The sequence below is a fragment of the Mustelus asterias genome, chromosome 3 (assembly GCF_964213995.1).
Source record: "Mustelus asterias chromosome 3, sMusAst1.hap1.1, whole genome shotgun sequence".
NCBI classification, from domain to species: domain Eukaryota; kingdom Metazoa; phylum Chordata; class Chondrichthyes; order Carcharhiniformes; family Triakidae; genus Mustelus; species Mustelus asterias.
The window spans coordinates 25,196,474-25,209,161 of record NC_135803.1 but is presented as its reverse complement, the minus strand read 5'-3'; the positions used below and the strand labels follow the sequence as shown (position 1 = coordinate 25,209,161).

Genomic DNA, 12,688 nt, shown 5'->3' with positions numbered 1-12,688 from the left:
GACACTGACAGAACTATCAGCATTGAGTTAAATGACTTTAAAACAGAATTATAAGCTAACAAGAAAACAGTTTACACTCATATGAAATGCAATAAGAGATTTAAACAAGTGATTATGATTTTAAAACATATATGCTGATATTTTGAATGTATTAATGCATTTTTAAGAATCATTGTTCACTTTAGCAAGGGACAGATTGCCACAAAGCATAATGGTAAAGGGCATTAGGACAGAGCCAAGGGAATATTAAGACCTTGGGAATATGCAAGGTTTTATCAACAGAGTTTCTAATGGCTAGAACATTTAGAACACTTAATCAGACATCATGAATAGGGTTTATTCACTGTCCAGATAAGATGGATGCATGCCCTGACGTGGAGTCATGTGTTAATCTGGTTTGGCAGTGACCTTTGGGGGGAACTTATGGGAACGTTAATTTGAATGTTGGGCTAGCGTCTCTGGTTACTAGGCAACACAGGAAGTGGGGTTTGCCAAGACAGGAGTTAGGTTCTGGATTCTACAGACTACTGAAATACCATTATGCCAGAAGGTAAGATGCAATTGGCTGATGTATATGACAGGTATTATTGTTGATTTGTGTATATTGAAGATGATTGATTTAAAGCTAATGAAAGGGGGGAATAATTAATAAGAAAACCTATAATTGATCTGTTTTGAATTGTATATGTCAGAACTCATTAGAGAGGTCTAGCTGCTCCATCTCGCGAGTTCCCCGACCCTTTGATGATTTCTCCTAGCGGCCGCTGGTCAAAATAAAGATATGTCTTTAAACTGAGACACTGGCTTCGTGAGTCTTGTATTGTCTGAAATTTCGGTGATACCCGGCCACCTTGGAAACCCCACCAACACTCTCCTCCCACACAATCCCCTGGCCCTCCCTTCTGGCAGTGCCCAGGTGTTACCTTCTTCCCCTCCTGAGCAATACATTACAGGAGCTCCTCTGGGCGAACTGCCCACCAGGTGCATGCTGTGGGAGACCAGTTTTAGTTCATGCTGGTCTGCCTTCACACTGACATGAATGGGGTGTTGACTCTGGCATAGAGGCCTGATAATGAGACGTAAATGTGTTATAACGACATTCCCATCATTGAAAGTCAGGAATCCCGTTACATAACTGACGGGGAGGCAGGGACAATCTTGCCACACTTTTCCGAGATTTTCCTCTTCCGTTGGCGATCCCACTCGATGAAATTGGGACTGGAAACCACCCCCCCTCCGTATGTCTACCTAGTCAGTCCCTCCAGTTTTCCTCCAGAGCCATACCTTGGTACATATCTCACTTGCTGAAAGTGTGAGGGAATGCTTGAGAACTATCTGAGTGCATTATGTAGACTCTATACTTTACACCCAGATTAAGAGGGAGAACTATGTTGGCAAGAGGGACATTCACTAATTTAAAATACAAACTAACAAGGTTTATTAAACATAACTTCAATTCACTCCACATGGTCTTTCTTACAGTGGCATCACAGTATTTGACACTTAAAGAGATGCGAACTTTAAGACTTCTTGTCAACATACGGCAAAATTTACAAAACATCCCAATAATGCATAAAAATTAACACTTTCCATCACTAAGCTTATGTGCTGTATAATTTGATAATTTGAGATTTAATCATTACACAAATGTGTTAACAGGATGAAGTCTAATGCCCCTCAAGCTACATAATCAATTGTCTGTCTCTAATAGACAGATGCCTGTAATCCTTGTGGACGAGGCTTCTTGCCTCTGATCTCAAGAAGCACATAATTCACAAGAAAAATTGAAATATTTTTACATTTTGATTAAATCAGGACAGTTTGAGCAGTGTTTGACTTTTCTTTCTTTTCTTTGCAGCGTGTTTGCCTGGTTACTATGGAGACAACTGTGGTCAGAGCTGTGAGTGCCATCCTGGCATTGCCTGTAACCATGTGACTGGGGAGTGTGGCTGCCCTGCTGGATTCACTGGCAATGGTTGTGAAGAAAGTAAGGAATGTTTCATCTTTAACTTCTTGAGTGGCAGTGTACATATTAGATACTTAAGGCAGGCAGTGACATGTCTTGTGTTTTGTATTGGTAAAAATGGCCACTCCACCTTCATCTGTCTTCCTCTAACAATGAGGATCTGCGTTGGCCGACAGGGTAGCAGGGATAACCCGGGTAATTATAGGCCAGTGAGCTTGACGTCCATGGTAGGGAAGTTGTTGGAGAGGATTCTTAGAGACAGGATGTATGTGCATTTAGAACGGAACAATCTCATTAGTGACAGACAGCATGGTTTTGTAAGAGGGAGGTCGTGCCTTACAAATTTGGTGGAGCTTTTTGAGGAAGTGACAAAAATGGTTGACGAAGGAAGGGCCGTGGATGTCGTCTATATGGATTCCAGTAAGGCATTTGACAAAGTCCCTCATGGCATGTTGGTTAAGAAGGTTAAGGCTCATGGGATACAAGGAGAGGTGGCTAGATGGGTAGAAAACTGGCTTGGCCACAGGAGACAGAGGGTAGCAGTCAAAGGGTCTTTTTCCAGCTGGAGGTCTGTGACCAGTGGTGTTCCGCAGGGCTCTGTACTGGGACCTCTGCTATTTGTGATATATATAAATGATTTGGAAGAAGGTGTAACTGGTGTTATCAGCAAGTTTGCGGATGACCCGAAGATGGCTGGACTTGCGGATAGCAATGAACATTGTCGGACAATACAGCAGGATATAGATAGGCTGGAAAATTGGGCGGAGAAATGGCAGATGGAATTTAATCCAGATAAATGCGAAGTGATGCATTTTGGAAGAACTAATGTAGGGGGGAGTTATACAATAAATGGCAGAGCCATCAAGAGTATAGAAACACAGAGGGACCTAGGTGTGCAAGTCCACAAATCCTTGAAGGTGGCAGCACAGGTGGAGAAGGTGGTGAAGAAGGCATATGGTATGCTTGCCTTTATAGGACGGGGTATAGAGTATAAAAGCTGGAGTCTGATGTTGCAGCTGTATAGAACGCTGGTTAGGCCACATTTGGAGTACTGCGTTCAGTTCTGGGTCGCCGCACTACCAGAAGGACGTGGAGGCTTTAGAGAGAGCGCAGAGAAGGTTTACCAGGATGTTGCCTGGTATGGAGGGTCTTAGCTATGAGGAGAGATTGGGTAAACTGGGCTTGTTCTCCCTGGAAAGACGGAGAATGAGGGGAGACCTAATAGAGGTGTACAAAATTATGAAGGGTATAGATAGGATGAACAGTGGGAAGCTTTTTCCCAGGTCGGAGGTAACGATCACGAGGGGTCACGGGTTCAAGGTGAGAGGGGCGAGGTATAACTCCGATATCAGAGGGACGTTTTTTACACAGAGAGTGGTGGGGGCCTGGAATGCGCTGCCAAGTAGGGTGGTGGAGGCAGACACGCTGGCATCTTTTAAGACTTACCTGGATAGTCACATGAGCAGTCTGGGAATGGAGGGATACAAACGAATGATCTAGTTGGACCAAAGAGCGGCACAGGCTTGGAGGGCCGAAGGGCCTGTTTCCTGTGCTATACTGTTCTTTGTTCTTTGTTCTTTATCTCATTACCCCTCAAACATTAAGCAATGATGTATTCAGAATCACTAAGTGACTGTGGCAGGTGGTGAGGGAGCCAACAGGACAAAACATACTCGGCCTCATCCTCACTAACCTGCCTGCCACAGATGCATCTGTCCATGACAGTATCGGTAGGAGTGACCGCTGCATGGTTCTTGTGGAGACAAAGTCCCATCTTCACATTGAGTACACCCTCCATCGTGTTGTGTGGCACTACTGCCGTGCTAAAAGGAACAGACTTCGAACAGATCTAGCATCTCAAGACTGGGTATCAGTGAGGTGTTTTGAGCCATCAGCAGCAGCAGAATTGCACTCAACCACAGTCTGTAACCTCATGGTCCACCATATCCCCCACTCTATCATTACCACCAAGCCAGGGGATCAACCCTGGTTCAATGGAGAGTGCAGGAGGGCATGTCAGGAGCAATAACAGGTGTACCTTAAAATGAGGTGCTGACCTGGCAAAACTACAATACAGAACTACTTGCATGCCAAACAGCATAAGCAGCATTCTATAGACAGAGCTAAGCGATCCCACAACCAACAGTTCAGATCTATCTAAGCTCTGCAGTCCTGCATCCATCTACGAATAGTGGTGGACAATTAAACAACTCACTGGAGGAGGAGTCTCTATAAATATCCCCATCCTCAATGATGGAGGAATCCAGCACATCAGTACAAAAGAAAAGGCTGAAGTATTTGCAACAATCTTCAGCTAGAAGTGCCGAGTGGTTGATCCATCTTAGCCTTCTCCAGGGGTCCCCAGCATCACAGATGCCAGTCTTCAGCCAATTCAGTTCACCCCATGTGTTATCAAGAAACAGCTGAAGGCACTGGATTCTGCAAAGGCTATGGGTCCAGATAATATTCTGGCAATATTACTGAAGACTTGTGCTCCAGAACTTGCTGTGCTCCTAGTCAAGCTGTTCCAGTACGGCTACAAAACTGGCATCTACCCAGTAATGTGGAAAATTCCCCGGGTATGTCCTGTACACAAGAAACTGGACAAATCCAACCCAGCCAATTACCGCCCCATTAATGATCATCAGTAAAGCGATGGAAGGGCACTTCCAAACGGCACTTACCCAGCAATACACTGCTCAGGGACGCTCAGTTTGGGTTCAGCCAGGGTAACTCAACTCCTCACATTCCAGCCTTGGTTCAAACTTAGACAATATAGTTGAACGCTAGAGGTGAGGTGAGAGTGACTGCCCTTGACATCAAGGCAGCATTTGACTGAGTGTGGCATCAAAGCTGGTGTCAAAGGGAAACTGGGGTAAATTTCCACTGGTTGGAGTCAAACCTGACACAAAGGAAGGTTGCTGTGGTGATTGGAGGTCAATCATCTCAACTCCAGGACATCTCTGCAGGAGTCCCTCAGGGTAGTGTACTAGGCCCAACCATCTTCAGCTGCTTCATTAATGACTTTCCCTCCATTGTCAGGTCAGAAATGGGGATGTTTGCTGATAACTGCACAATGTTCAGTACCATTCGCCATTCCTCAGATACTGAAGCAGTTCATGTCCAAATGCAGCAAAAACCTGGACAATATCCAGGCTTGGGCTGACAAATAGCCGATCGCCGCCCCACCCTGGTCGATCGCCAGCTGCAGAGTGGGCAGCTTCCTCCACCTGCCTCCCCTTAGGGCCCACTCTACCCGGTGGGCACTGCCAGTGAACCAGGCTTCAGCATATCCTTGCTGAATGGAGGATCCTTGACTCAAACCCACTTCTGGCTACAAGGTAATGGACTCGATAATTAGTACTAACTGGGAGTGCACTCTTCTCTTGCACCCAATGGGTACTTAATGTTTAAAGGTAAAGTTGCCATAGTCCCAGATGACCATAGGCTGCTCGATCCTTTGAGGGGGAGAGCTGACTGGTAGTGATTTGTCTGAGGGTTATCACACCTCAGGGCAATGTTGAGAAAGCGGGGCCTTCGTGAGAAATCTCAGCCGGTACAGGAATTGAACCCGTGCTTTTGGCATTGCTCTGCATCATGAATCAACCTTCCAGCCAACTGAGCTAAACTGATCCCCATTACTTAATGTTTACAGGATGATGACATTGAGTCAGACATGATCAGTTCAGCATCAGAGAGGACTGAATTATTCCTTTTGTTGTACTAATGCTGGTGTTGTGCTAAACAGGCGACAACTTTTTCCATCTCTGACTTTTCTCTTCCTTCCAGATTGTACGCCAGGTACCTACGGACAGAACTGTAACCAGGTGTGCCAATGCTCAGGAGTGAATGAGGAGTGCCACCCTGTCACTGGAAAATGCACCTGCCTACCAGGCTACCATGGTACCCGCTGTGATCTCCGTACGTATTCACTGATTTTCTCTGATAGGTCTCTGGTTTGCGGCTATCTGTCAGTTTTTCCATGATTGTTGGAATTTTACTGCCTTGCCCGCCCGAGGCTCGTAAGATCCCACCTGATGCCAACGGAGAATGCCGTTCTGCGAGCCTCGCCCGCCCCGAGTCCAGGGCAGCCGTGGCGGTAAAATTCCGGTCCATATCTTTAAATAGATTCTTTTTTTTTTGTAGCTTTATTAAAAGTGAAAGTTTTCAATTTTATAATATCCCACCCTGAGAGGATTTGAATCATTTGCAGCTCTGATATTTCACAATTTGCTTTCCTCAAAATTATTGCCAACTTGAAATGCTCCATCAATCAGTAACCTTGATTGATATAAAGATTGATATATCATACCTTCATAACAGATACAATTATAACACACTTCTGTTCATCAGTATAGGGTTCTCAGCTGCAATAGTCTGTCAGTTATACACCATCATCAATTGCACAGCTATAACATCCTGTTACACACTCATCATCGGTATAAGGCTCTCCTCTGTAATATTCTCTGGTGTATTTCCATTGTCATTATAAATCTTTCACTGCTAAATTTTAATGTGTAAAGAGACATTTCTGATTTCAACTGCCTCGACAAATACGTATTATCGGCCGTAACTTTCGCAGAGTGGCATTCAGCATGGAGGTGGGGTGGGTGGAGGGGTGGTGGATCAGTTTGAGACTTTACAAAAGTTCTCCAGAAGTTAGGAGAGGTTTTAATTCTTCTAACTTTTTCTGGGTAACTGTTGGTGTAACCCTGGCAGAACCATCCAAAGTTTGTGACTGAAATCACATTTTGGGATGATTCCCAGCACAGGGCAATTTCCCAGAGGAAGTTTGCACTTCTGGGCAATTGCGTCAAAACGCTTACATGTGAAGTTCCAAGAGGGATTCCCCAACGCATCTTTGGAGTAACTCTCAATCAGGTGCTGGGGAGCTCAGAAGTTACGGCCCATTATTATTTGAATGAGAAAATGTATTTTAATAACTATGCCGCACATTTTATAGTGTGCTTAGCAGGTCATTGCGGGCACATTAACCTGATATTTTGGTGCAGCGAAGAATGGATTATGTGAAGCTGTATTGTGCATACGTGATGGAGATATCACCTTCCATGATCTCAAATACTAGAGGTGTCAAATATTTGCTCCGAAAATGACCACTTCCAGCAGGAAAAATTGCTTCTGTCGTAAAAATATTGGTGAGCCTTCAATTTACCTTCAAGATCATGGAAGGTAGAACATAAACGTTAGTAATCTGTGCAGTGGGTGCCTCACAGTGAAATGAGATGTAACTTCTTGAACAAGAGTGAACTTGTCTTTCAGAATGTCCAGAGGGAACCTACGGACCTTACTGTCGGGAGAGTTGCAAGTGTCAGAACAAAGGTGAATGTGACACTGTGACTGGGACCTGTAACTGTCCTCCTGGATTTATTGGACCAGACTGCACGATCAGTAAGTCACTTGTCCAAACCTTTCAACAGGAGTCACCAGTGAGAATATAATACAGCAGCAATCTAAGAAGATTTGATTTGATTTATCATTGTCACATGTATTAGTATACAGTGAATAGTATTATTTCTTGCGCGCTATACAGACAAAGCATACCGTTCATAGAGAAGGAGAGAGTGCAGAATGTAGTGTTACAGTCATTATTTGGTCAAGATCATTATTTGCAAAAATTATTGTATTCTGATGAAAGCGCAAAAATGTCTGTGTGAAATCATTATTTTTTATCAGGCGGTCCCAGGTCTGTTACAATACAGGGGTAAACTTTGTCTCAATAACATGCCTCGACCCTCACTTCAGAAAAACAGCCCTTAATTCGCCAATGGAATATTATTTGGAGTTGGCTTGTGAAATATACAATGACGTTGTTGCTTTATTTGTTTATCCATTCTCACCTCCATTTTCAGAGCACGTGAGATTGAAGCGGGAGAATGAAATCTGTGGATTGTCACATTGTGCAGAAATGCTCTGACGGGCGTATTGATGATGTGGAGATGCCGGCGTTGGACTGGGGTAAACACAGTAAGAAGTTGCACAACACCAGGTTAAAGTCCAACAGGTTTATTTGGTAGCAAAAGCCACCAGCTTTCGGAGCGCTCGCTCTGAAGGAGCAGTGAGCGCTCCGAAAGCTAGTGGCTTTTGCGACCAAATAAACCTGTTGGACTTTAACCTGGTGTTGTGAGACTTCTTAAAGTGTATTGATATCAGAGCCATTTTCAACCCTCATGCAGTAGTTTCTGTTGATAATATGAATGAGTACTATTAAATGTAAAGGTTAAGCCTTCCCAAACTTTGCCTGGGTGTGACCCTATTTCAGTGCACGATAACCCCGGATTGAAGGTTAAGTGGGTACTAGAGTTGTTAAGCGGTGGTGGCGGAGTGAGGGGAGGGGGTGATCTTCAGCTACTCAGCAGGAGTGGGGAGGTGTAGCCTTCATCGGCTGAGGGGGAATGGGGTTGAGGGTGACAGGAAGTATTTAAAAGGGGAGATTTTTTAAAAAGCACCATTTCACAGGTTTTTTTCCCCACAACAGCAGTAAAACCTCAAAGATGTGTCCATTAGGCCACACTTAGCATGAGGCATTCCTGCTCGCGATGCCAAAATCCTGATCTGTGACCCCCATCTTGGGTTGCAACAGTTTAAGGAGCCCTGGTACAAGTTCTCTGTTCTATTGTTACCATTTTAGTAAGTATGTTCCATACAAGTTACAGTGGAGTATGCGTAACATCTAAAATATAACAGGCATATTAGGTAAGTATTCAGTATCTGATAAATGGAAGGTGTTTTGCCAGGGTAATATTAAGCTCAGTTAAAGTTATCCAGAGGATAACTTTATTTTCATTCCTGCGATTGGAACTGGATTCAAGTGCCAAAGTGGAATGGACAGTGTGTCACTAACGTGTCATCCTGTACATTGGTTATCATGATTACCATTTCTCACTCAGCAAAATCACTAGAAAAATTGTAAATTGAAATGACTTACTTATTGAAAATGAAGTACTGCAACACAGTGGTGCAGTGGTTAGCACTGCTGCTTCACAGCGCCAGGGACCCAGGTTCAATCCCAGCCTTGGGTCACTGTCTGTGCGGAGTTTGCAAGTTCTCCCTGTGTCTGCATGGGCTTCCTCCGGCTGCTCCGTTCCTCCCACACTCCAAAGATGTGCAGGTTAGGTGGATTGGCTGTGCTAAATTGCCCCTTAGTGTCAGGGGACTAGCAGGGTAAATACATGGAGTTATGAGGATAGGGCCTGGGTGGGATTGTTGCCGGTGCAGGCTCAATGGACTGAAAGACCTCCTACTGCACCTTAGGGATTCTATGGTTCTTCTGTTCTATGAAAATCGAGCAGGAACCTCCTTGGAGCTAGCTGTACTTAGGTTCTGTTTCTTTGCAGCCTGCAGTGAAACACTTTCCAAAATACTGTTGATACTGTCTTTCCAAGGAATGAAAGCTGGCCTTTGATATAATAGTTGTAAACAGAATGAGCAGTATCTCCAATCCACTCCAGCTGACTGTGATAAAATGTCTATCCTGGTGTTTTCTTTTCCCTTCCTCCCTGTCCATTTATCCGTAGTTGTTCTTCAGACATCATGCTCATGCACTAGAATTCTCCTTATGAACCCTTTCAATAGTGTGGCGATTTATGGTGATTGTCCCTTTAAGGGTAACACAGCAGAGTAAGGGTCACCTGGCTTGGGGGGACCAATTGGGAGTCAGAGTGGGTAATCATCCCAGGGAGTAGATCCTCTCCAAGGCAGGAGACATGTAGGAACCTAGGTGCAGCCATGAGGCTGTATTTTCCCATTAATAAATCCTGTTATGTATTCTCCCATTAATAAATCCTGTTATGTATTCACAAATGAAGCCTGTGAAGGAGCATCATTACGTATACCCATCACATATCTTCAAAAGACTGACAGCGTTTTCGATCACTCCCGTTCTCCTCACTCCCGTGTCAGTTTTGACACAGTGGAGCCTTTTTGACTTTAGTTCGGGAAGTTTTCACAACTTTAGCAATGTAACCCAGCCTGACACTTGAATGCGGGACTGAGAGACTGCAGCATTGTCAGTGGTGCTATCTTTTGTCTGAGACATGAAGCTGCTCTCTCAGGTGGACCTTAATGATCACTTGGTGCTGTTAGGCAAAGAGCAGGGGAGCTCTCCCAGTGTCCTGACCAATGTATATCCCTCAGCCAAAAACATTAAGACAGGTCTGGCTGTTTATGTTAATTGTTAATGACTGGTCATTGATCTAATTGCTGCTGCTGAAGCCTTGCTGTTCACAAATCAGCTGCTGTATTTGCTGACATTTGGCTATACATTTGGAAGTACTTTACTTGTACTTGGGAATGTTTTACTTTGGAATGAATGACTCAAGAACAGCTTCTTCCCTGCTGCCATCAGACTTTTGAATGGACTTACCTTGCACTAAGTTGATCTTTCTCCACACCCTAGCTATGACTGTAACACTACATTCTGCACTCTCTCGTTTCCTTCTCTATGAATGGTATGCTTTGCCTATATAGCGTGCGAGAAACAATACTTTTCACTGTATACTAATACATGTGACAATAATAAATCAAATCAAATCAAGTTTTAGGGTCGCTATAAAAATACATGACAGAGGGCATTACAAAATCGTAAACAATTGTACAGATTAGGGTAAATGTTGAGAGGCTTTGCACTTGGTGAGAGGCCTCACTGGATAATGTTCATGCTTTAGACACGGCCAGAACAGTGTTGATTGCCATATCTGTAATCCAGTGAACCTCTAGTCTGGGTGCAGAGCCTTACTAAATATATTCGATTGTTTCCAGTGCTGGTTTGATTCAAGGTACAAAACTGCTCTCTCTGATATATGTGGCTGAATACACTTATGTTAGTTAGCATTGATGCATTGACTTCTAAATTTCACAGCTTATATTTGCACTAACAAATATTTCTCCGACCCAGCATGTCCAGAAGGCTATCATGGGAAAGACTGTATGATGCTCTGTCCCTGCGGTGAAGAAGGTCGATGTGACCATGTGACAGGAAAATGCCAGTGTCGGTCTGGTACAGTGGGTCCCACCTGCCAGAAAGGTACAGCCCAATGATTTATTCTGAAAACAGAATCCGGAGAAATCACTCCATTCACAATACAGTCACAGCTTTTGATGCTTCTGAATTGAGAAAGATTCTGAGCGTTAACCAACAATGATTCATTTTACTCTCCGTGAAGCGTGCTCAGTCCTTAAAACAGACTCATTTATATATTGCCAAACAGTCACATTCATAACTACTATAATAATTTTAAGTGGCTTCCTGATATATCACTCAGAAATCAAGGAAGCAGAATCCCTACTTATCGCTTCAAGATCATACTGTATGAAAGCGGAACAAGGAGCTATTTTAATCATAGATCATAGAATTCTACAGTGCAGAAGGAGGCCATTCGTCCCATCGAGTTTGCACTGACCACAATGCCACTCAGGCCCTATCCCCATAACCCCATGCATTTACCCTAGCGAGTCCCCCTGACACTAAGGGCAATTTAGCATGGCCAATCCACCTAATCTGCACATTCGTGTCTCACGCACTTGATCGAGTTTTTTGAGGAAGTGACGAAGATGATTGATGAGGGTAGGGCAGTGGATGTTGTCTACATGGACTTCAGTAAAGCCTTTGACAAGGTCCCTCATGGCAAACTGGTGCAGAAGGTGAAGTCGCATGGGATCAGAGGTGAGCTGGCAAGGTGGATACAAAACTGGCTCAGTCAAAGGACAGTAAGAAGTCTAACAACACCTGGTTAAAGTCCAACAGGTTTATCTGGTCTCCAAATAAACCTGTTGGACTTTAACCTGGTGTTGTTAGATTTCTTACTGTGTTTACCCCAGTCCAATGCCAGCATCTCTACATCAGTCAAAGGAGACAGAGAGCAGCATTGGAAGGGTGCGTTTCTGAATGGAGGGCTGTGACAAGTGATGTTCCATAGGGGTCAGTGCTGGGACCTTTGCTGTTTGTAATATATATAAATGATTTGGAGGAAAATGTAACTGGATTGATTAGTAAGTTTGCGGACGACATAAAGGATGGTGGATTTGCAGATAGCGATGAGGACCATCAGAGGATACAGCAGGATATAGATCAGTTGGAGACTTGGGCGGAGAGAAGACAGATAGTCTTTAATCCGGACAAATGTGAGGTAATGCATTTTGGAAGGTCTAATACAGATAGGAAATATACAGTAAATGGCAGAACCCTTAAGAGTATTGATAGGCAAAGGGATCTGGGTGTACAGGTACACAGGTCACTGAAAGTGGCAATGCAGGTGGAGAAGGTAGTCAAGAAGGCATACGGCATGCTTGCCTTCATCGGCCGGGGTATTGAGTTTAAAAATTGGCAAGTCATGTTGCAGCTTTATAGAATTTTAGTGAGGCCGCACTTGGAATATAGTGTTCAGTTCTGCTCGCCACACTACCAGAAGGATGTGGAGGCTTTGGGGAGGATACAGAAAAGATTTACCAGGACGTTGCCTGGTATGGAGGGCATTAGCTATGAGGAGAGGTTGGAGAAACTCGGTTTGTTCTCACTGGAGCGACGGAGGTTGAGGGGAGACCTGATAGAAGTCTACAAGATTATGAGAGGTATGGACAGGGTGGATAGTCAGAAGCTTTTTCCCAGGGTGGAAGAGTCAATTACTAGGGGGCACAGGTTTAAGGTGCGAGGGGCAAGGTTTAAAGGAGGTGTACGAAGCAGATTTTTTACACAGAAAGTGGTGG

General features: G+C 44.2%; 1 protein-coding gene across 1 annotated transcript in view; it reads left to right on the top strand.

The window, feature by feature from the left end:
- The window catches only part of egfem1 (EGF-like and EMI domain containing 1), a gene marked incomplete at its 5' end in the record, with an annotated part of 303,107 nt that overhangs the window by 279,064 nt on the left and 11,355 nt on the right, over window positions 1–12,688 (top strand). The window contains 4 exon segments of the mRNA XM_078204089.1: window positions 1,859–1,987; window positions 5,756–5,887; window positions 7,247–7,375; window positions 10,881–11,009. Of these exon segments, the coding sequence (XP_078060215.1) occupies window positions 1,859–1,987; window positions 5,756–5,887; window positions 7,247–7,375; window positions 10,881–11,009 (519 nt within the window).